This window comes from Nilaparvata lugens, chromosome 12, assembly GCF_014356525.2.
Source record: "Nilaparvata lugens isolate BPH chromosome 12, ASM1435652v1, whole genome shotgun sequence".
In the NCBI taxonomy this organism is placed as follows: Eukaryota; Metazoa; Arthropoda; class Insecta; order Hemiptera; family Delphacidae; genus Nilaparvata; species Nilaparvata lugens.
The window spans coordinates 35,057,076-35,082,520 of record NC_052515.1 but is presented as its reverse complement, the minus strand read 5'-3'; the positions used below and the strand labels follow the sequence as shown (position 1 = coordinate 35,082,520).

Here is a 25,445-nt window from a genome sequence, read left to right as displayed (position 1 = left end):
AGAGACGGCTCTACGATATCAAATCATCGTTTATTGCCATAAAACATACAATATGTTGAGACAATCCCCATTATGAATTAAAAATTGAAAATACGAGGAAAAATGAACATTTATTGAAAATTGTAAATATCAATAGTGACTATTTGGAATTTTCCTAATGGTTTTTGTAGATTGATTCTCAAGGAAAATAAATTGTTATATTGTATCAATTGTCATTCTCTGCTTTTGAATATGGCTTGTAGAGAAAGTTCCCCAGGAGCATAATAGCATACTTAAAGTTGAAACATGAGCATTATCCTGAATAAAAGTGTGGGAAATCTATAGTATCAAAAGAAAATAAATATACTTGTAGTTCATCAACTTTCTGATTTTTCTAGATTGGAACTTTCTGGGGCATAAGTTTTTGTTGTCACTTGTATGGATTTGAATCATATTGAAGCTCAAAACAATCCTAAATCCGCCTATATTTCAAATAGCAATTTGATAGGTTAACAGTTTTGGTTTCAGCTCGTTAGTTTCCTCCTTATGATTGGTACTTGAATGAAAGGGGTAACCCAAGCCCTCGTACTTACAGTTTTCAGGGAGCTTGGATGACTACTATTCTATAGAAAGAGGGAGGGAGTTTCTATTAACAATATAATAATAATGTATAAATCAGCATCACGTGCTCTTTTCCCAACAATTGAATTCTGGATTATTTGATGACCCGACAAAAATTACAGAGAAATAAGTTGATGATGATTATCACATTTAATCAGTTTTCATTACTAGCAGTACCGTATAAAGTTGTAGCATATTATACAGCTTTCAGCCGCATTTACGTTATCACTCAATCATTCTTTCATGGAATCCTATTATTTCATTTCATTTCATAATTTCTTTATTCATAAATTTTTACAGTGTATACAATGAATATTGTCATAAATATATATCATCATAATATATATAGTGTCATAATATATATTATCTGTGTGATTTTTCAGCTAAAACAAAAATGTCTGTGTTATCAGCTCAGCATCACAGCCTTTTTTTACAACAATCAGATTCTGGATTATTGATGTCCCAACAAAAATTACAGTGAAAGAAGTAGCCCTAATACTGATTATCACATTCTCATTACTAGCAGTACCATTTTATTTATATTCTATTGATGGGCAATCATCATAATTCGTATTATACAGCTTTCAACAACTCAATCATTCTTTCATGAAATCCTATATTAGCTGTGTGATTTTTCAGCTCAATCGACCTCACTTATCCGTTAAGTGGTAGAGTGGACATTAACGCCCAAACTTCACCAGGTCAACAATAAAAAAATAATTTATTCTGTTCTAATCCCCCCAAAAAAAATCAAACCACTGATATCACCAAACAATAAAGTCGTTTTGAAAGCAATCCTTTGACACTGCCGTCCCTCCAGTTATCACAAACACAGTAACTGCCCAAATCATCCGATAAACTGTCCAAAATCATCCAATAAACTGTCCAATCATCGCTCCCAATCGCATTTGTCAAAAATTCTGCTGCAATCAGCTTTAATTCAAAGCAGCGCTCCAAAACGCACTGGAGTTGAAAGCCGGCAGCACCGTTTAAATTACAGCGACAATTGTTTGACGTCACAGTTTTGTTTCCCAAAACGTTGGCATTCATAAATCGCGTCGCCAATAATCGTATCACACCGCTTGTGTTTGCTAATCGCGATTTTATTTGCTGTATTCGGATGCCGCGTCGTCGCTGTAGCGAAATTCACTACAAATTGTCATCAAAGATTGAATGGGCGAGTATTGGTGCTATTTATAGGGGATACTGACCGGTTTCGAAGTGTATAATAGAATCTTTTCACTACAATCTGTCAGTATTGTTTAAATGGGAGAGCGTTGGTGTTACTTATGAGGAGTACTGACCGGTTCTGAGGTGGATCTTTTCACTTAAAACTGTCAGCATTAATTGAATGGGAGAGCATTGGTGTTATTCATGACGAGTCCTGACCGAGTCTGAAGTGGATCCCACTCTAGTCCATTAAACGCGGCATTAAATCATCGTGTTACAACAATTCCGAGCGGCGAGAATATTTTTTCGGTCACGCGTGACTGGTCGGTGTGAAAGCTTGCATGCTATTGGATGCGTTTTAAAGCTCTGTTTGTAGTTGTTTATTTGTGGTTTGTGTGACAGGCCCCACGCTACTATATCGTTTTCAATCTGATAAACGTTTTTTGATGATGCGATGGTGAATTGATCTGTATGTTGACCACGAATACTGGTTAGAGTGGTCAACTTAGTTCCTACTTTTTTAAATTGTAATTTGTTATGTAATTTGTGAAAGGAATCAATAAATTTAATTTCATTTCATTTCAATTATTGTGGTCAGTTGGAAACCTCTTGTGATTCATGGTTTTATCACTCTGACAAGATAATTTGGTTGCAATCAGTGTGAAAGCTTTAATGCTATTTGAAAGGAATATTTTTGATTTATCTTACATTCAATACCGGTTCCTAATCATTAAAACACCAGATATAGTCTCAACATCCTTCGAGGAGAAATGTATCGTTGACAGAGTATGTTAACCATTTGAGTTTAATTCAACTAAATTCATTTTTGTGTAATCGAGTACTTGATAGAGCTCAACAAACTAGAAAAGAATGCTGGATGAAAATGATTTGTAGTAGCTCTGGTGTCAAATTGTAGAACCGAAGTTAGCCGGTAGACTCAGGAATTAAATACGAAAGAATTTATCTTAAATTATTATGAAGACAGTGTTGGATTAGTTTGAATAAAGTGTAACAATTTGAATAGGAGAACGTGAAAACACATCACTAGGCTACTTGGAGTTTTCTCAAGTATTAATTGTGGAGTTACTTCTCTTAATCACTTCAATTTTTACAACGAATATCAAAAGAAAACTGTCGAGTGTATTCCTCTTTAGTGTATGCCTAATTTAGTCTCTGCTTACTAAAGTTCATTGCTCAAGAATGAGAAATTGCAAAAAGTAGCCAACTGATTCAAAGATTTAGTGCCGGTTGCACAAAAGCCGGTCAAGTTTTAACCGTGATTAATTTCACGAGAACCAATCAGAGAAGGCATTTTTGATAAGACGGCTTTTGAATGTTCATTTGCATTTTGTCCCTCTTAACTGTTTGTTTTTAATTATTCAAGTCTTTGGCCCGGTTGCACAGAAGACGGTTAGATTTAACCGTGATTAATTTTACGAGAAACAATCAGAGAAGGTATTTCTGATAAGACGGCTTCTCTGATTGGTTCTCGTCGAATTAATCAGGAAAAAGTTCTCGTGGAAAAAATTAACCTGGCCAAAGACTTGAAGAAAACAAACAGTTGAGAGGGACAAAATGAATTGCACATACTGAATAAGCACTAGAATACACTTACTGAATACACTTTTCGAAGTGGAACAGTTTAGGAATTACTGAATAAAAATATTATATGTAGTTCAACCACAAATTTTAAATTACCTTTACAACTACTAATACACTTTACATACTTAATACACTTTTCGAAGTGAAACAGTTTAGGAATCACTGAATAAAAATATTATATGTAGTTCAACCACAAATTTTAAATTACCTTAACAACTACTAAGAAAGCTTAGAAATTGTCACAAAATTCAAACATATTATACAAAACACACAGATTGTATAAACATTTTTATTGTATAAAAACACACAACTACACTACTCAAGATCGTTTAGAGTTCAATTTTAACGTACCTGCCAAGTATTTTGGAGACACATCCATTGGAGACTTGAAGTATTCGCGATATGTCGCAAGGCCTTGCTCCGGAATGTGCCAATTCGACAATTTTCTGCCGGGTGCTGTCGGGCAGGGGGCGTCCTCCAACGAATACACCGCCCAGCTGATTCACACCGCTGTGACCTGATTTCACATTTCTGATCAGCTGATTGATCGTCTAAACTAGTTTAAGCTACTTGTGTTTGTTGTAAAACATTCATTCAGGTTTCATGATCGTCTAAACTAGTTTAAACTACCATTTGTGTTTGTTGTAAAGCATTCATTCAGGTTTCATGATCGTCTAAACTAGTTTAAACTACTACTTGTGTTTGTTGTAAAGCATTCATTCAGGTTTCATGATCGTCTAAACTAATTTAAACTACTTGTGTTTGTTGTCTGTATTGGTAAAACATTCATTCAGGTTTCATGATCGTCTAAACTGGTCTAAGCTACTAGAGTTTGTTGTACAGAGATGGTTGTGTGTATTGGTCATTCATTCAGGTCTCATAAGATCATTCATACATTTTATTCAGATATAAATAAAATTAGAATTCCAAGTACCCTTTTAAAATTGTTACCTTTTTAAAATCAGGAAATGTCTCGGCTATAATATACTTAGACTTGATAATGGCATTATATGTAGCCGGAGCATGTGGTGATTGAACAATTTTAAAAGGCTACTTAGAATTCTAATTTCATTTATACTTAAGAGTAGCCCCAGAGAAAAAATATTATTTTATCCAGAGTATAGTTTCTAGTTTGAACAATTCGAGCGTCAAAGTTTGATGGTTATCAAGTTTAATCGTTTAAACTACTATTGTTTGTTGTGTACTTAACAGAGCATTCATTCAGCTTTCATTCCATTCATACACACCATAACAAGTGACAAGATTCTAAAGTAGATTTGTACTGACTGGGAGTCAAATTTTGATTGTTGTTCAAGCTACAAATTACGATTGTTGATCGTCTAGATTTATTTCGTTTATAAGAGGTCCTTTCCATTCATTCAAAGACTGTAAGGGTACGTGACAAGATTCTATATGAGATTTTAACGGATTGAGAGACAAATTTTGGTTGTTCAAGCTAATAAATTGATCGTCTAAATTTCTCCTATTTATAAGAGTTCCATTCTATTCACTCAAGACTGTAGGGGTATGTGACAAGATTCTATATGAGATTTTCACTAATCGAGAGTCAAAATGGTTGTTCAAGCTAATAAATTGATCGCCTAAATCTTTCTTCCATATGTTTGAGTTCCTTTCCATTCATTTGAATCTCTCAGTTGAGGTTTCAAATTAAATCAGGGTTCATCCATATTTTGGTATGAACAACGAGACCAACCTAGATTAGTGATTCAAACTGTTTTTGTTTCTCTGAGGATGATGCCCACATAAGCTCTGACTTGTGCGTGGGTAGAGAAGAGGATGAGAGATAGATTCCTAGTTGTAGGTGGTTGTTTTTCAAACAACGTGAAGAGATTTTGAAGCTGATAACTTCCACAGATAAACATATTTCTAACAGGAAGTGTACCTACTCTCTAATTTTGATTAATTTATAATCAAAATATATATTTCTAACAGGAAGTGTAGCTACTTTCTAATTTTGATTCATATAATCGTTTGAATGATAGATAAATAAATTTGGAAAACCTAGCTGGCTTAGGTCTGATGTCAGAGCTTTCAGGTCGCTCCTGATCAATATTTCAGGGCCTCTTACATGACTTGACTGCTTTTATGAACCGGGACCGAGGACATAACGTCATTAATTAATAAGTCAAAAGCAAAATCCAAAAATTGATAATTCAAAAGCAAAACAAGTTATAGAAATTCGGATAATTCAATACATTCTAATAGATTTATTTATTTACCGGGCTGACAAATAATTTTTGAATAGTAGCGCACATTGAATTTCCATCTAGCTGTTTACCCTGTTGTCAATATTTGCAGTAGCAGAAGTCTTCGGGGTGAATTACAGCTTTTAAATTTGTATTTTAGTTTAATAATAGTTATTAATTCATGTATTTATTCATCTATTCAATTTTTCCCAATCAATCATTCAGATTCAATATATTCCAATAGATTCATTTATTTATCTATTCTATTTGTTTCCAATCAATCATTCAGAACCACACAACTTCTGTAATGTTTGTTTACACAACACGATTGAATCAGTAAGTTCAGCCTGCCTTGAATACATCTATCAACTATTTAAACCCCAGTTTTAAAAGGGGTCGAACTCTTCTATCCTTTTAGCAGTTTGATTAAAATTGCCCCGAGCCGTTTAGGTTACAAATCAGGGTGGTTTTGATCGCGAGATAATCGGTTGAACTGTTTTCAGAGATTAGACGCCGCCTTGCAAAACCAGCCACCAAAACATCCTCCCAGCAACCCGGAACTGTGGGGGAGATGGGGGAGAACTTACTGTAAACTGTGTCCCAAGGCTATTTGGTTAGGACGTTTGCCTATACTAGTCATTATCATCATCATCATCATCATCATCATCATCGTGGTTGAGATGGGTGGGTGTTGGATGAAGAGAGTTGAGAGGAGTGTGAGAGAGGAGTAAGGGTAGGGGTGAGTGGGAGTTGAGGATCCCCAGGGCCTCTTTTTGGGGGTGTAGAGTGTCAACTACAGATCTCTCTGGGGAGCGACTCGCCAACAATTAGACTGTTCAGCATCGTTGTCAAACGGGTTACGTTCAATCAAACTGTGCTCTCTCTCAGCCTCAGTCTCTCTCTCTTTCACTTGTATCCTGACTTCTCTCTCACACTTAATCTTTGTACTTTTATCTGTATTCTATGAATTTCAAGTGTTTTATAAGTGGGATATACCAACAATTTATTTGATTGGGTTGTTCACGAATCTTTTGATCGTTTTTCATTCATTTCATTTGTGGATTGTGGTACTCTTTATTTGAATTCACATCTACATCTAAATATGTTTCTCGTGGCAACATTGAATCCTCCAAGTGGAGGTTTCAACCTTGTCAGATAGAAAATGATTTAGTAGGTATAAGTGTCAGAAAATGATTGATAGATATCAAAGATGAATTTGTAATTGAATTGAGTTGGCTAGTGTATCAGTATCCTTGAATTTATAAACTTATGGTGTTATGAAAACCTAAAGCTGCGTACAGACTTATGCGCTACGAACACGCGGATTCCGCTTTTTATCAGCTTATGCTACGCTTATTTCATCTCTGTATGTGTACACAAATAGTAAGATACAGTAATAAGCATGGCAGTAGCTGATAGAAAGTGAAATGCGCGTGTTCGTAGCGCATAAGTCTGTACGCACGTAAAGAGAAACGTATGATTCATTCATTCAGGAAAAGTAATACAACGAATCATTCAAATCATACAAATTGTTCAATCATTCAACATTCAAAATAACCCATCCATACAGTTTTCGAGTCAGAGGCATGTTACACTTTCAAATCACATGTTTTTGCTTTCAAAACTTCTGTTTCTTAACATCAATAACTGTTGTATGAGTTACATATCTTTGAAACATACTGATTGTGTAGATTGGCATTTTGATGAGAAACCTTTTAAAAAGATCCTTGATGAGGCTGAATTTTATTACAGGCTGTTGGAGTTGAAAGTGATTGAGAATAGAGTTGGATAATTCAGTTTCAGTGATCCATGGTCCATCTTTATCTGAGTTCTAGGAAATCTCAAGGTTTTTTCTTATTCTAATATCTCTTGATCTTAATTTTGGATAAAAGCAGAAATCCTCATCCATCTATTATTTATTTATTCATACAACAAGTACATCATCAAAATGATAGGGAGAAAAAAAAACGGTAACCTTGTGCTATTCCTCTCCCAAAATTTAGTAAGGTTACACAAAGGTAGCATATTATTATGAATGACCTTGATCTAATTCATTCTGACCTTGTCAATAAACTTGACGATATGACAATTTACAATATGGTTTTTTAATGTCAACAGAAATTATGGAGAACCGAAGAACTCTGACATAGAAGGCCAAACCTTTTCTGACATGAAATCCACACCAACATTGAAGGAACTATGGCTGGAGTTGAGGAACTACGTTGGCAGGTTAGTGTGTAGTATCTCACATGATAAAGAACGATAATAAGTATCAATTTTTGACACTTAAATGACCGCTTGCAGACTTTGTAATTTGTGAAAAACATTAAATATGCTAGCGAATCACATCGGTTGACAATGATTCCGATGTTATTCGAAAACATGTTTCAGTCAGTGAGTAAATATTTAAGATTTATCACAAATTATATAGTCTGCATGTCGTCATTTTAGAGCCATAACTTGATGTAACATAATATATATAGCAGTTCGTGATCGATAGATAAATTGAAGATGAAAAGTAATCTCCTTACAGTTTGATTTGAAAGTGTAAAATGCCTGAAAACATGCAAAATCACTCGAAAATATCATTTTTCCAAATCGTATTGTTAGTAATAGGCCTGCTGTAATTTGCGATCAGAAAGCGGTGTGTAAGAGCTTATTTTGCCTTTTCTTTAATTTTACGAGAGGGGCTTCAAATAAGAGTGATCCTGAAATCTGATCGGGAGTGATAATACTGATAAACAGCTTCAAAAGATTCTTCATACAAACTAAAGTAACAGAACTGTTGTTGTTATAGAATATAATCATAGAGAAACAATAGCGTAAGTAGATATCCCATGGTATAGGGCGTTTATGTCGCAACTTCTACTGTTTTCCCAAGTCGATTACTGTCGATTATTGTTGATTTTTACTGTTTTACCGGGTAAGAGTGTATGAACGGCACAATATTGATTGATTGATTGATTGAGTACTTTATTTATGTAGATTACAATATATACTGGCTTATACTCTTATATACAATAGCTTACAATACAGCAAAATTATAGATGAATTTACATAATATAGACTAAGAAAATAATTATTGAACTGTATATGATATGAAAAAGCAATTTGTGATATAATAACTATAGATAATAATCATATTGTTATGCATCTACATAAATTGGCGGAGCTTTGGACATATCAATGTCCATTCTTCGGAAAGAATATTAAAAATATCCTCCCCACTAACTCTCTACCAAAATATGAGAGACTACCAGCGTCATAAAGCTTCGCGGGAGAGAACTACGTGGGCTATCGGCTTGAGATAACAGTAAAAGTTGCGACATAAACGCCCTATGCCATGGGATATCTACTCACGCTATTGTTTCTCTATGATCTAATCCTCTTATTATCCATTCCATTCTATATTTTCTTCATCCATATTCTTCATCTAAGATCAAAATAATGTACTGTATTTATTTTCTGAATTTTAATATTATTTCAAAGAATTAATAAGTAATACACTTTACTATTAGCATCATTGAAATGACATCAGTAAGAAATTGAAGCTGTTGCTGTTTATAGTATTCTTTATCTGAGATCATAATACTGTATTTATTTTCTGGATTTTAATATTATTTCAAAGAATTAATAAGTAATACACTCTACTATTAGCATCATTGAAATGATATCAGTGAAAAATTGAAGCTGTTTTCAATTAGATATCATGATCACTCTCTACATTTTGAAATAAGCCAACATTTTAGGCTAACTTCTTGTAAAACATGTCACTTTACTACATTGTACAATTTAATTTCAAACCAAAATGAAAAATACTAAGGAAATATTGGGTGCTTGTCAGGAAATATCTCATTCTCTACTTGTAACAAATCTAAATAATTAAATAGTTCGAATAGCCAAGGGCGCCATTTCTTGACGTTCCAGTTGAAAATATGTTTTGTTCTTTTAACAAGAAAAACGTGAAACACTGATTTATTTGAAATCATAGAATTCACAATCTATAAATGAATATGATTTCTCTCAATACAGTATGAAATGAAATGGACTTGTGCCTAAATAAGATTAGTAAGCTTATCTAGTTTCAATTTGAATATTTTGTTCCCAATTGGAATTCTCAAAAATTATTCCAGGCTTTTTGAAATTTATATAATTATAGCCTTCTTCAACAAAAAAAAACATGGTGTTCTAATGATATAATAACCTTTTTGTGTAGCTGAGAAGTTGATATTGTGGTAATTATCCATATTGAATGAAAAAGACTAAGAAATTGTCAAAAACCACAGATTTATTGATACTTAGAAAGACCGGTTTCGGTTATTACACCATTGTCAATCTCTGATAAACCTGTTAATCTCCGAAACCGGTCTTTCTAAGTATCAATAAATCTGTGGTTTTTGACAATTTCTTAGTATTTTTCATTCAATATAATAACCTGTTCCATTTTCTCAATAATCAACCAAAGTTAGACACTGGACCTCAAATAATTCATTATGGTTAATCAAGAATCAAAATGAAGTTGGCATTTGTGCCAAAACAATTTTGAAATGAAATTGGGATTGTTTGTACAATAAATGCATGTTCTACAAGAAGTTAGCAGAGTGTGGGGGCATTTTTCTATTTCCAATGCTGCCCACCCTATTCTTTTGAAGAGATATTTTGATTGTGAAGGTTGGCAATGGTGTGGGTACCTTCGGCAGTGCGGAGTAGTCCTGTAATCAGAAAATGGAGAAAACACCACAGAGTCAAATTGTCAAATTATTTACTACTTCAAATGGAACGAACATCCAAAAATATACTCTCAATTTTATATAAATTCAAGCATAGTTTGACCTCTAGGAAGTAAATGGAATCAATTGTACAGATGGAATTAAATAGAGAATGCATTTATTCAAATGCCAATTAATATGTAATTATTATTAAACGAGAATCCTAAATGAATGCTGTAAATCACCCCAAAGACTTCTGCGATTGTAGTAGTCTTCGGGGTGATTTACAGCATTTATTTAGGATTTTCGTTTTATAATAATTATATGGAATCAATTGTGTTTCGAAAGACAAAAAACAGGTTTCTCTCAATATTCACCCGACAGCTATTGTGAGAAGCAATGTCTTAAAAGTAGAATAAGACGGAAGGGGAAGGATTTTGAAGTGACTTATTGCATGCAAATATGTAGGATAAGTATTAGCTTGTAACATATATGTATAAGATTTTGTAGTAACATAGTAATATTATGTATTAGCTTGCAAACAAGAATATTCAGGAGAGATCTTCAATAGTGTTTGAAAGGAGATCCTAAGAAGAACAAACTTTATTGAATTGAGTAAGTTTACATGTGCTTTCCAACGACTCATTTGTAAGAATACCTCAGATAACCTGGGTGAATAAATCCTGCTTCATACAATATTGTCTTTCTAGAAGCATAAACTTCATTGAATTGAGTAAGTTCACAGGTGCTTTCCAACGATTCATCTATAAGAATACCTCAGATAACCTGGGTAAAAGTAAATTCGTATGGCTTTTGTTGGTGGAGAGTCCCTTGCGGGAAGGTCCCACCGCCTGAATATATAATTTAAGCCGTCAATGGGCCTTACGACTGTCATACTTCAGCCGGGACCGACAGTTTAATGTGCCCATCCGATAACACGGGAGTGATCTGGTTAAAAAACTTTTGGTTGTGAGAGGGTTTGAACCCGGGATCTCTATGCTGCTACGCAGGCACTCTATCCACTAGACCACGGATCACTCCAGATAACCTGGGTAAATAAATCTTGCTTCATACAATCTTGTCTTTCGAAAGTTAAAAACTTACAAATAAAATAATTTCATGCAGTTTTCTCGAAAATAAACACAAGTCCTGTAAAGTAAATCCTGATTGAGTGGAGTAAGCTAAAAAAATCTTGAGAATTGTGACCACAAGGAAGCATAAAATACTGTTAAGTACAAATACAAACAAAGATTTTAGACTACAAGTTTTTGAGAGCATTGAGAAATGGAATAAACTGTGGAGATTTTGAAAAATAAAGACCAAAGGGGAGTACAGAAGAATTATTTGCCAGCTAAGAAACGCAGAAAGAAGGTGAAATGTATTATAGAGCCGTAGTAGGGAAGTAGAATTACTCTTGCGGTGAATCTTTTAGGAGAGGGAGAGGATCTACTGCATTTGTACAGCAATGGCAAAGTCTGAGAAGGCAGGAAAGAATTGTGGCTGAATTTATCCTGAATGTCACCACTGCTCTGACTTTTATGTTGATAATGGAAGAGTGGCGACTGTTGTGGTTGTAAGGGAGGGAAGATTCTATTGAGCGGAGGTAGAGAGAGATAGTGAATGGGGTAGGAGAAGGAGAAAAGAGGAAGAGGGATGAAGAAGGGGATGTGGTGAGGAGGTATATAGTAGAGGAGTGCAAAAGAGTGAGGAACGGTGATGTAGATGAGAAGAGAAGGAAAGAAGGAGAGAAGAAGAGGAGAAATAAGAAAAATAGGAATGGGAGGAAGAGAGGAAGATGAGGAGGAAAGAGGATGAGAAGAAAAGGAGAGAGATTGATTATATGCCTTTATATGGGCGGAGTTAGGACTCCTGGTCCTCTCTTCCACACAAGCCTAAAGAGAGAGAAAGAGAGAGAATGAGGGGATAGGGAAGGAGTAGGGAAACAGGGAAGAAGAATGAGAAGATGAAGAGGAAGGTTGAGAAGAGGTAGATGGTGAAGAAGTTTGAAGTAGTGAGCAGTAGTGATGTTGAAGAAAGAGAAGGAGAAGGAGAAACGGAATGGGAATGGAAGAAAGGAAAGAAAAGGAAACAGAAAGGGAAAAGGAGGGAGAGAGAAGTTTGAGAATGAATAGATAAGGAGTAGACAATGTAGAAGAATATGATAAAAAGAGGAGATTGAACTTGATGTGCCAAAATTTTTTGTAAGTCCTTACATTAGCTGAGTTGCAATTTAGGTAAATGTCTGATAATTTTCAGAAATGAGTGTAGAAGTGCATATAAATTTATTCTATGAAAAGAACGGTTTGAACCCAGAAACTGTAGCCTGTTAAAAAAAGTTTTGCGAGAACATCTATTCACAAGATATTATAGTCTACCGCACGAAAATAGTTCGATGGAAATTGAAACGGCTAAGTACTTCCTCATCCCCCGCAACCATAGTCGTTGCCAACACGGTATATAGAAGAAGACGGTAGGTGTCACGCGCATGTTTTTGTCAAATTTCCGGTGTAGCTGACGTCATTTTATATCCAATCATCTGTTTTTAACAAATAAGTTTCATAAATTGCCAATAGGTGGCGATGACGCAATCTAGCTAGCTGGCCACTGCACACACATTTTATGACCCCTACCGTTTTCATCTAAATACCGTGGTTGCCAATTCGTCAGGTTTATTATAAAAAATATTAGTTGATTCTCATTCATAATAAGCTGTGGACAACGCTGATCAACTCTTATTTGGCAACGTTGCACTCATCTGTCCCAATCAATTTCCGTAGGACTATTTTCGTGTGGTTGATTATAAATAGGATGTTATAAATTCAGTTGTAGGTTTAACGAATTGATCCTTTTTCTAAGGACACATTGTTCTCGTACAAATAAAAACCCTCTTCTCCTGTAAATCTGTTTCGAGTAGGCTATAGAATAAATGTAGAATAAGAGTAGAATAAATGTAGGCTATCGACCATATAGACTTATGAAGGCTTTACACTGAAATCCGCTAACAACAATACCTGTCTTCCGAGGTATTACTTCATCAGCTAGCCAACAAGGTCTGTCAACCACAACGCTAAAAGATGTTTAAGATAGACGACGACATCCCATCTAATAAAGTCATGGTGCGTTACCCCGAGCTGACAAGTTCTAAAAAAAAAAAAAAATGGGGGCATCTGGCTTGTAGGCAGAAAATTACGTATTCCGATGATGATGATGAAAATGATGATGTGTGGGATATGTGTGTGTGAGTGAGTGCGTAGGTATCCAATGTCCGTTTCACTGTTGGTTTGCCCTATGGACCGTGAACAAATCTGTCGGCTGCAATTAGATGGGACCTAACACACAGAGCCGACTGACAGTGTGTCACTGTATCCTGTTACGGCCTGTTTGTGTGTGTGTGTGTGTGTGTGGTGTGTGTGTGTGTGTGTGTGTGTGTGTGTGTGTGTCTGTGTGTGTGAGGGCAAGATGAAAAACAACCGAAGATGGATGGAGAAGAAAATAGGGTTGAAGAGGATGATTGAGAGAAAGGGCTTGAGTGAGTGAGTGATATTGGAGAGAGGAAGGGTGAGATAGATAGAGAGTGAAAGGAGAGAAAGATAGTCAGAGAGAGTGAGAGAGGAAATGGGAGAGAGAGGGTGATAGAGAGTGAGTGAGTGATGTTAGATATTGGAGAGAGGAAGGGTGAGACAGATAGAAAGAGAGTAGAAGGAGAGAAAGATAGAGGCACAGAGAATGGGAGAGAGGGTGATAGAGAGTGAGTGAGTGATGTTGAATGGTGGAGAGAAGAAGGGAGAGACTGTAAGGAGAGAAAGATAGATTCACAAAGATTGTGAGATAGCGATAAAGAGAGAGAGTGAATGTGAGAGAGGTAAAGCAAGGTCGTGTTTGTAGTCATGCGGTAAGTTGGTAAGAAGCCCACTTGAGGGGTATCACCGGCATATATCAAAGGACCAATCACAGACTAGAAAGGCAATATGAACCTTCAAGGTGGACGCTTGATTTTAGGCTATCGATGTATAAAATATGTAAACAACAGTTGGTTGGTGACGTTTTCGGTTATTTTCCTACCAGCTAGTTGAAATATCTGGGGAGTGTTTGAACTAACAGTCAGGATTCTGATGTAAGCGAAAACAATAAATTATTATGAGTTATTCTATCTCAAAAACTCTGATGATTATGCTTGTGGGTCAAGTACTAGTAGTTCTGTGAACAGTAGACCTCGCGCTCAGTAAGTTACATTGATCTGTTGTTATAATTTCTCAAAAATTAATAAATAATTTATCAATTTAAAATCTCTAGAAGAAATCCTAAATGAACATTGAGCTTTTTGTCCTATCGTACCGTGACGTGTCGTCCCGGAATGTGAGTGTGAGCGCTGTTATCAGGTCTCGCTGCAACTGTCTACAACGTTGATGGAAAGATACATTTCCAAGAAGTTCGATGTTTTTGAACGGGTAATATTATAGTCAACTGTCTGTCTACTAACGTTGATGGAAAGATACATTTTCAAGATCTTCGATGTTTTTGAACGGGTAGTATTATAGTCCACTAGACAGCTCATTTATGATGAATAATTTTAAAGTCTGATTTTTACGGTAATATTGGCGTTCAAAGGAGACTCCTTTTCCCTTTTATATTATCCTTGGAATGCAAAATTTCCAAAAAACCTTGTATATACGTCGACGTGCAATTTAAAAAGGAATATACCTGTCAAATTTCATGAAAATCTATTACCGCGTTTCACCGTAAATGCGCAACATATAAACATTTAAACATTCAAACATTAAGAGAAATGCCAAACCGTCGACTCGAATCTTAGACCTCACTTCGCTGTCAAATTTCATGAAAATCTATTACTGCGTTTTGCCGTAGATGCGCACCAACAAACATTTAAACATTCAAACATTAAGAGAAATGCCAAACCGTCGACTCGAATCTTAGACCTCACTTCGCTCGGTCAATTATTCTATCTCAAAAACTGATGATTATTCTTATGGTTCATGTAAAAGAGGGGATCTTATTGTCTCATCACTTATATTTTGAAGAGTTTAAAGATTAATAAATAAATGAATAGCATTCACTTCGAAAAGTGTATTCAATTGATAAGATCATATCCAGTACCCTTTTCCTAACCATGATGGCAGATGAGATAAATTAGTCAGTAGAATCAGAATCTGTAAATTTATTTTATAAGTCGGAGACTCAAAATTTTGGATACAACTTTACTCAATAAATTACTCATCTACGGTTAAAACACAGTCACAGCAGAAATAAACCACAGTATAATCCGATAATCAACTGTCCAGTACCCTTTTCCTAACCATGATGGCAGATGAGGTAAATTAGTCAGTAGAGTCAGAATCTGGAAATTTACTTAAGTAAGTCGGAGACTCAAAATTGAATTAGATACAACTCTACGTGATAATTACTCATCAACGGTTAAAGCACAGTCGCAGCAGAAATAAACCACAGTTTAATCCGATAATCAACTGTAATTGAGTTGGGTACAACTTTACTCAATAAATTACTCATCTACGGTTGAAACACAGTCACAGCAGAAATAAACCACAGTATAATCCGATAATCAACTGTAATTGAATTGGATATGACTTTACTCAATAAATTACTCATCAACGGTTAAAGCAGCAGAAATAAACCACAGTTTAATCCGATAATCAACTGTTTAATCACAGTTTTAACGAAAATAGACCGCTGTTTGTCTTGCGGGCACTAAACTGATTATTCCTGAGTTCCTCTACCGTCGCAAAGTGTCATAAAAATAGGTCTGGATCCATTTATTAAAATAATAATAGAGTCTGAGGGGTGATTATGGAATCAAGCTTCTCAGCGTTCCTAAAGCTGTGTTGTGCTTTCTTCTTCCGTCTTCTACTTCTTCTCCTTTTTCTTCTTCTTCTTCTTCTTCTTCTTCTCCTCCTTCCTTGTTTTCCTCCTTGTCTTGCCTTGAGGGGTTGATGTCGTGAAAGATTCCCCTTTCTAACTTAATGTATTTCCCCTCTTCCCTTCGTCTGGTCCTACGTCACTACTTGTTCGTTGTGACTGCTGATGGGAGGAGGATAGGGTGATAAAAAGGTGGAGGAGGAGGAAGAGGAGGAGGATCAGGAGGAGGAAGAGGAGAAGGAGGAGGAAGTGGAAGGTGACTCTCCTGCTTCCTACTTCTCGAACTTGGCTGTATTTTTGGTGTCGTACTCGGTTCGACTTTCCCACTTTTCTATTTTCTTTCCGCTTTTCCTGCCGGCTGCAGTTTCTTCTTCTTCTTTTCCCCTTTTTCTTCTTCTTCTTCCTCTTTGAATGTCCCCTATCCCGTCGTATCTGCTGAACCACCCCACTCCCGTATCATCTTCTTATCCCATATCTCCTTTATTATTATTTTTTCACTCCCTATCAACTTTTAAAAGATGCCTCTGTGTTTAGTACGCCATTTCGCCATTGCTGATTTTCTTCTTCTTCTTCTTCTTCTTCTTCTTCTTCTTCTTCTTCTTCTTCTTCTTCTTCTTCTTCTTCTTCTTTTTCTTCTTCTTCTTCTTCTTCTCTTCTTCTTCTTCTTCTTCTCTTCTTCTTCCTTCTCTTCTTCTTCTTCTTCTTCTCTCTTCTTCTTCTTCTTCTTCTTCTTCTTCTTCTTCTTCTTCTTCTTCTTCTGCTCCTTATTATTCTTCTTCTATATTCTCGGTTTTCTCCTTGAACTTTTATTTTCATCTATCCATTTGTATCCTTGGCGATTTCCTCCTCCTTCTCCTCAGACTTATTTCTTTACCATCTCTTCAATTTCACCGTTCTTTCTCGAGTTTTCCCGTTTTCCCCCACTTTACTGTTAACTCTTTTCTTTAAACTTTTGTTTTCTTCCTTGATAATACTCTCTTTGATATTTGTTTCACTATAATATTTCCTCCATCCTCCTCAATCTATCAATACGTTCATATAGGGGTTTACATTATATTCTCCTCTTTTCCAATATTCTACGTTCAATTTTTTCAATTTTCCTTCTGTTTTGTCGGATTTAATACTGGTCTGATATTGTTCCATTATATTCTCTTCTTTTTCAATATTCTTCGTTCAATTTCTTCGATTTTCCTTCTGTTTTGTCGGATTTCATACTGGTTTGATATTGTTTCTATTATTATTCAGATTCTACTTTGCTCCTTTTATAACATACTTATTTTTCATCTCCTCACTATTTTTCAATTCTTTTCCTCCTTTTTACTCTTGACCTCTCTTATCACTCTTGGTAGAGAGTTACTGGGAAATATATTTTTAATATTCTTTCCAAAGAATGGACATTGATATGTCCAAAGCTCCGCCAATTTATGTAGATGCATTACAATATTATCTTGTGTAGTTATTCCAAATTGATTTTTTTTATAAATCATTGTACAGTTCAATGATTATTTTCTTAGTTTATGTTGTGTAAATTCATCTAAAACTTTGCTGTATTGTAAGCTATTCTATAAGTGTATAAGCCAGTACATATATTAATATCTAGGCTACATAGATAAAGTACTCAATCAATCAATCAATCAATCACTTCTGTCAGTCCCATTTCTTCTCCTTCACCTTCCCACTTACTCCTCCTTTTATGTCCTCTTCTTCTTTCATATCATCCTTCTCCACTTTTCGTTATTCCTCATACTTCCGCTTTCTCCATCAGCTTTCTCTCAGTCCCATTCCTTATTCTGCGCCTTCCCACTTTCTCCTTCTTCTATGCCTCTTTCTGTTATCTATCATCCTTCTTTCCTCCGCCTTATTTCTCATATACTCCTGCTTTCTCTATGAAAACTAAGCTTCCTTCTCCCAGGCTCCTATCTGCTGTCTTCTCCAGCAGACTCCATTTTGAAACTTGCTTCCAGAAAATTATAAAAATATATCTATATAATATGTATATGATATACAGAGTAGGTAGATAATACAATACCAGGGGTTGAGGGAAGAAGATGTAAGAAATGTTTAAAAAGAACTTCTTTGCATGGCAAGGTCTGTTGCCCTGCGTCTGACGTTTCAAATGAGTTAGGTATTTTCTTCAAACTTCTTTTCTGTTTTCGCTTCTCATTCCTGCCTCTTCCTGGTCTTCCTTCTTTCCTGACTTCTGATCCTCTTCTTCCTCTACTGCGTTCTGCTTATTAGTTTCTCCTTCACTTAACTTTTACTTTTGACTATACTTTTGTCAATTCAGCTGTGGTTATCATAATTGATTTATGTTGCAGACAAAGAATTGTAGTTTATAATTCTGCTAGAAAAATATGTGATAATTGTAATAATCTACAATGTTTTTTCCAGATGATAATTCAATCGATCCCTAAAATAATCTCTTTTTCACGGTTATCAAATCGCATTGGCTCTGTGTGTATAGGATAGATAATCATTCATTTATGTTGCAGACAAAGAATTTTAATTCATAATTATAATTAAGGCTATACTTTTTGTCAATTCAGCTGTGATTATCTTCATTGAATTATGTTGAAGACAAAGGATATAATTCTGTTAGAAAAATATGTGGTAATTGTAATAATCTACTGTTTTTTCCAGATGATCATTTAAATCGATCCTTAAAATGATAATCTATATTTCACTTTTATTACATCGCATTGACTCTGCGATGGGATAGGTGTAGGATAATCCACATCATTTCTGTATGGATGAAATATTGTAGACTAATCCAGATTATCTATTAGAATGATAATCGGTTCAAATTTTAGTAGTAAAGAGAACTCCCAAGTTTCAACTCGACCTCATGAGAGGTATTTTCATCTTATTCCATTCCAATCCATTGCAATGACCATCTAATATCAATGGATCATGCTTTCTCTGTCTGAAATAACATTCAATGGATCTTAGAAGCCTACTTTTGACTCATTTCTTTCCAACTTATTCATGAAAACCAAAATATATTTAATACTTCTACAGTAATGATTGGATTAAACAACAATTGACGCCATCTTTCATCATATATGACCATCTAACATCAATGGATCATGCTTTCTCTGTCTGAAATAACATTCAATGGATCTTAGAAGCCTTCTTTTGACACTTTTCTTTCCAACTTATTCATGAAAACCAAAATATATTCAATACTTCTACAGTAATGAATGGATAAAACTATCAATTAATGCCATCGTTCCATCATATAAAAATCTATTATGTGAATAATTCATGAAAACCAAAATATATTACATACTTCTACAGTAATGATTGATTAAACTATCCATTGACGCCATCTTTCATCATATATGACCATCTAAGATCAATGGATCATGCTTTTCTCTGTCTGAAATAACATTCAATGGATCTTAGAAGCCTTCTTTTGACACTTTTCTTTCCAACTTATTCATGAAAACCAAAATATATTCAATACTTCTACAGTAATGAATGGATAAAACTATCAATTAACGCCATCTTCCATCATATAAAAATCTATTTTGTGAATAATTCATGAAAACCATATATATATATTCATTATTTTGGTACAGAGCTGATACACCCTAAAATCACTCATTTAATTACTTCTAATATATAAAGTTATTTATAAGAACAGGATATATATATATAATTGAAACGAAAGCTACTAAACGCTAGATATTGATTGAAAGCCTTGATATATTGGAACAAAAGCTACTGACTCATATATTTTGACACAAAATCTGAGTTTCATATTGTATGACAGCCAATTATTATAGAGTGGTACTTGAAATACGTGTACAGCGCTTACAAAATATATAGAATTTATTGGGTTTGGACTTCAGTTATCTCTATTGAGAGGTAGATTCGTGTTGAAACATTGAATTTTAACAAGTTTCGGCGTTATTTGTTGTTGGGAAATTGTTGTGTAGGGTATTGACTGATGGAAATTACTGGAATACTCTGATTGTTGTCTCTTGTTGCTAATTGGACCTTGAAATTTGGACGGTTATTTTGTTTTGTTGTGACTCGTTATGTATGGGAGTTGTCATTTATATATGTTGTAATACTGCGAGAATGTTGAGTAAGTGCAAACTAGAATCATAACAACTGTATTTGAATTCGATTTTGTATCAGCCCTACATAATATACTGGATAAGTCTTATCATAAATAGATAAGAGACAGCAAAGATTGCATAGATTATGCTTTTTTTCATGTATTCTTTATTGATTGATACAATAAGTACATCATCAAAATGATGGGGAGAAAAAAGGTAACATTGTGCAATTCCTCTCTCAAATTTAGACAAGGTTACACATAGTCCAAAATAGGTTCAGTCTTGTATTCGTTCACTTCACAAAATTTTCAGTGGTCTTATTTATTAAATTGCCTGTATTATCCTGTATATGACTTTGTAACCATATCAACTACTGATCTGTAGTTCTACGATGTGGATTGTAAATTATCGAAAGAATGATAAAGTTATCGCATTGCTATGTAACAGTGGATGGATTATTCAAGAAGAAATTTAAATTGAGTGGGATTAGATAGAGAGACATTGGGAACAATTGAACGAGAAAATGATGAGAGATAAGTAGTAAAGATTGAATATTGGAAATGACTTTATAACTAACCAAAGAAAGGCAAGGTAAATTGAGATAAGATACGAAGAAGGAGATGCACTAGAATTAGAAAACAAAGAAAAGAGGCAGGAGAGGAAGGAAAAAAGGAGACGAAGAAGGAGAAGAAGACGACAGGATAAGAAGAAGAAGAAGAAGAAGAAGAAGAAGAAGAAGAAGAAGAAGAAGAAGAAGAAGAGAAGAAGAAGAAGAAGAAGAAGAAGAAGGAGAAGAAGAAGAAGAGAAGAAGAATAAGAAGAAGAAGAAGAGAGAAGAAGAAGAAGAAGAGAAGAAGAAGAAGAAAGAAGAAGAAGAAGAAGAAGAAGAAGAGAAGAAGAAGAAGAAGAAGAAGAAGAAGAAGAAGAAGAAGAAGAAGAAGAAGAAGAAGAAGAAGAAGAAGAAGAGAAGAAGAAGAAGAAATGACTGAACAAGGGTTGCAGAATCTGTAGCAAACAGTACCGACTTCTGAAGAACCCTGAAAATCTTCTTTCAATAGATGAGAGTTGTATGTTTGGAACGGAACACAACAGGAAATCTGGTGGTAGTGCCACTCTAAATAGCTACTGTCGAAGCTCAACATTCAGGTAGGCCTTTATATATCTGTGTATACGATATCTATATACTTTGAAGTTTTACAATATAATACCTATAGTATAACACAAAAGCCAGCCGCCTGACATTAATACAAAGCACTGTCAAAAAGTCTCGAGCCGTGTTTGATGTGGGCCGCGTCTATTGTAGTCAGTGCTACCTGGTGATCAAAATTGGAAGCTCGGTGCACCTGTTCTGTGTGATATCATCTTGAGGAGTGCTTTGAGAGATGTTGGTTGATATTGTGACAAACTTGAGTATGTTTTCTATGATTGTATGAGTTGATACTTGGATAAATTGTGTACATTTTTTTTATAACTTACAGAAAAGTACCAGAGGCTCACGCCCAAAACGGTTCCAATTCTAATTTATACAACAGTCCAATAATAATTTAGTATCAAGGTTATAATTATGTCACTTCAACATTCTTCAGTTACACACTCAATTTACTATTCAAAACAAACAAAACCCATTTTAAAATAAAAGAATACTGTACTTCTAAATTGAACTGAATCAATTACGAATATTCAGAAAATACCAAACTTCGAAAAACCTATAACATTTTGAGGCCGAAAAGACATACCCACTATGTGTATTTGTATGTTGCTTTAGAGGATGAATTTGAAGAGGCTCAAAATGTCGTTGAAAGATTTGTAGGATTGATGCAATACAATGGAGTTTGTAGTGTTGTATCTCCATCGGAAGACATCAAATAGAAGAGTTGGAAAAATTAATCTATTACTTCGAATATTGTGTCATATTTGCACATCATCTCAAGAGCTAAAATATTCTGTTTTGTCATCCTTCCTCATCCATTTATGCTTTTCCATTTTTTTGGTTGCCATGAAAAAAATTTTAATGTAAAGTTTCAAGCTTCAATATTATCATCAAAATGTTATATTTGTTTACTTCTTAAACGTAAATTTGTGTTTAGAACTAAGTTTTCTTTATTTAAAACTTTATAAAATAGAAACTCAGGAAGTGAAAGAGCAATTTTTTAGTGAGTAAACATGAAGAACCCAATATATACCTATAGTATAACACAAAAGCCAGCCGCCTGACAATAATACAAAGCACTGTCAAAAAGTCTCGAGCCGTGTTTGATGTGGGCCGCGTCTATTGTAGTCAGTGCTACCTGGTGATCAAAATTGGAAGCTCGGTGCACCTGTTCTGTGTGATATCATCTTGAGGAGTGCTTTGAGAGATGTTGGTTGATATTGTGACAAACTTGAGTATGTTTTCTATGATTGTATGAGTTGATACTTGGATAAATTGTGTACATTTTTTTTATAACTTACAGAAAAGTACCAGAGGCTCACGCCCAAAACGGTTCCAATTCTAATTTATACAACAGTCCAAATAATTTAGTATCAAGGTTATAATTATGTCACTTCAACATTCTTCAGTTACACACTCAATTTACTATTCAAAACAAACAAAACCCATTTTAAAATAAAAGAATACTGTACTTCTAAATTGAACTGAATCAATTACGAATATTCAGAAAATACCAAACTTCGAAAAACCTATAACATTTTGAGGCCGAAAAGACATACCCACTATGTGTATTTGTATGTTGCTTTAGAGGATGAATTTGAAGAGGCTCAAAATGTCGTTGAAAGATTTGTAGGATTGATGCAATACAATGGAGTTTGTAGTGTTGTATCTCCATCGGAAGACATCAAATAGAAGAGTTGGAAAAATTAATCTATTACTTCGAATATTGTGTCATATTTGCACATCATCTCAAGAGCTAAAATATTTTGTTTTGTCATCCTTCCTCATCCATTCATGCTTTTCCATTTTTTGGTTGCAATGGAAAAATTTGAAATGTGAAATTTCAAGCTTCAATATTATCATCAAAATGTTATATTTGTTTACTTCTTAAACGTAAATTTGTGTTTAGAACTAAGTTTTCTTTATTTAAAACTTTATAAAATAGAAACTCAGGAAGTGAAAGAGCAATTTTTTAGTGAGTAAACATGAAGAACCCAATATATAACCTATAAACTTGAGTGTTAATAGGAACTGACATTGAGTAATATGGCGAGGCAGGACATCCAAAAGGATATCTCTGCCGATAAAAGCCATATGAATAAATAAATAAATCCGTTTATGCTGATAGACAATACTCAAATACTCAAATACTAGTCTACTCATATTTTAAAATGAATTCATCTTTTGGAAGCTTTTATTCGAAGTAATTCAGAATTAGTTATTGCAAGGATGTCTTAAAAATTATAAATAATATACTCCAATAATTCACAAGCTGCTTTGTGAGTAGTTTGCTGCTGGGATGTGAAAAAGTGGAATTTGGTCTTCGAAATCAACATTTTAAATGTAATTAAAAACATTCATGTTCCTATATAAGTGTCAAATGAAATTTTCGAGCCTAGAAAAGTGTACTTTGTGAGAAGCAAGTCGAAAAGAGAGAAAAACATGGCAGAAGAAGACAGAGGGCGAGAATAGAGAAATACTCTTGAAAAGGTGAACAACATTACCAATAGCCAAGTAGTTTGTCGACTGTTGTTGGACAAGAATGAACATATTTGGCAATAAACATGGCATACATTATAGAGATGTAGGGTCTTTCTTTGGGTTGGCATCAATGGAAATGAACCGACAAAGCGCACAGCAACGCGCATGCGCTGGCACTAGCGAAGAGAGGGAAAGAAAGAGATTGAGAGGTGTTTGTGTGGGAAGAAGAGAGGAGGAAGTGAAGGTGTATGAGGAAATGAGAGAGGGTTAGAGAGAGAGAAAGAGTGAAAGATTGTGTGTGAGAAGAAGAGAGGTAGAATTGAAGATGTGTGAGTAAAAGAGAGAAAGAGTGGGTGAGTGATTGTAGGTGAAGAATAGAGGGAGAAGTGATGGTGTGTAAGAAAAGAGAGAGAGAGTGGAGTTTTGAGGTGAATTATTGTGAATGGGACCTGGAATTTGTTGGATGAATGAGCGGACAATAGATGGATTATTGTGAGAATAGGTTGTCGGGATACTATAATACTGGACTGTTGGGATTCTGGGATACTCTACTGTGGTAGCCTACTGGTCAAGGGAGTCTTGTGAATAAGGGATGGAATGTTGTCGGCTGGTTCAACAAGGTTCGAAAAATTGATGACAGAAAAATGGGATCTCGGTAAAAGTTTTTATATTTTTTGCAGTTCTGTTCCGTTGAGATTGATAATTCACGAGGTATCGGTTATGCAATGAACAAATCCACTGACTCTCTTGTTGGAGTTGATGAAGGAAGAAGATTATCTCTCATGCAGCACAATACAATTCGAAAGTATACAATATACAATATTGTTAATATACATCAGATTAATAAAATTAGTAGAAGTGATGGTGATGGTGACTATTAACTCGATGATTTGACTGAGAAATTCAGCATTTCAAGGAAAATTATTATCAGACGAGGCATTAGGTTGAATTGAGAATACACTTTCATTCATGAACTACAAAATCATCTGAGTTGATTCCAATATAGTACCTGCCATTATTATTCTTATTGATTCATACAATAAGTATATGATAGGGAGAGAAAAAATAAGGCAACCTTGTGCTATTCCTCTCCCAAATTTAGATAAAGTTACACATAGTCCGAAATAAGTTGAATCTTGTAGTTGTTTACTTCACAAAATTATATTTGTTACAATAAATTCGACTTAATTTAACTTTATTGGAGAAGCCTACATTGTTCCATTCCGGGGAGTGATTGGAATCTAAAATTGTAGTTCACTCAACATTGAGAATAAATAAATTTTCACCAACGAAATTATCCCATAGAATTGATTAGAATTGATTGGAATAGTGTGTTCTTGATTCTACTAAATAATGAAAAATAAATGAATCATTTTTTACATAAAAATAGAAAGTGCTAGATTAGCAATTCATTCTAGTAGATAATAAAAATTCAATGAATCATTTTCTACTTAATGATAGACAGTGCTGGATCAGCATGATCCCAATGGAGAATAAAAATTTCATGAATCAGTTATTACTGGAAAATAGAAAGTGCTTGATTAGCAATTGATTCCACTAGATAATA

General features: G+C 34.6%; 1 protein-coding gene across 2 annotated transcripts in view; it reads right to left on the bottom strand.

The window, feature by feature from the left end:
- The window catches only part of LOC111047594 (paired box protein Pax-6-like), a 121,110-nt gene that overhangs the window by 81,585 nt on the left and 14,080 nt on the right, over window positions 1–25,445 (bottom strand). Inside the window, exons 3-4 of one of the 2 annotated variants that reach the window (XM_039439400.1) lie at window positions 10,271–10,291; window positions 3,724–3,889 (exon numbers count right to left, since the gene is read on the bottom strand). In XM_039439400.1, the coding sequence (XP_039295334.1) occupies window positions 3,724–3,889; window positions 10,271–10,291 (187 nt within the window). The remainder of the gene's footprint in view (window positions 1–3,723; window positions 3,890–10,270; window positions 10,292–25,445) is intronic. The other variant, XM_039439401.1, reaches the window with a different exon arrangement.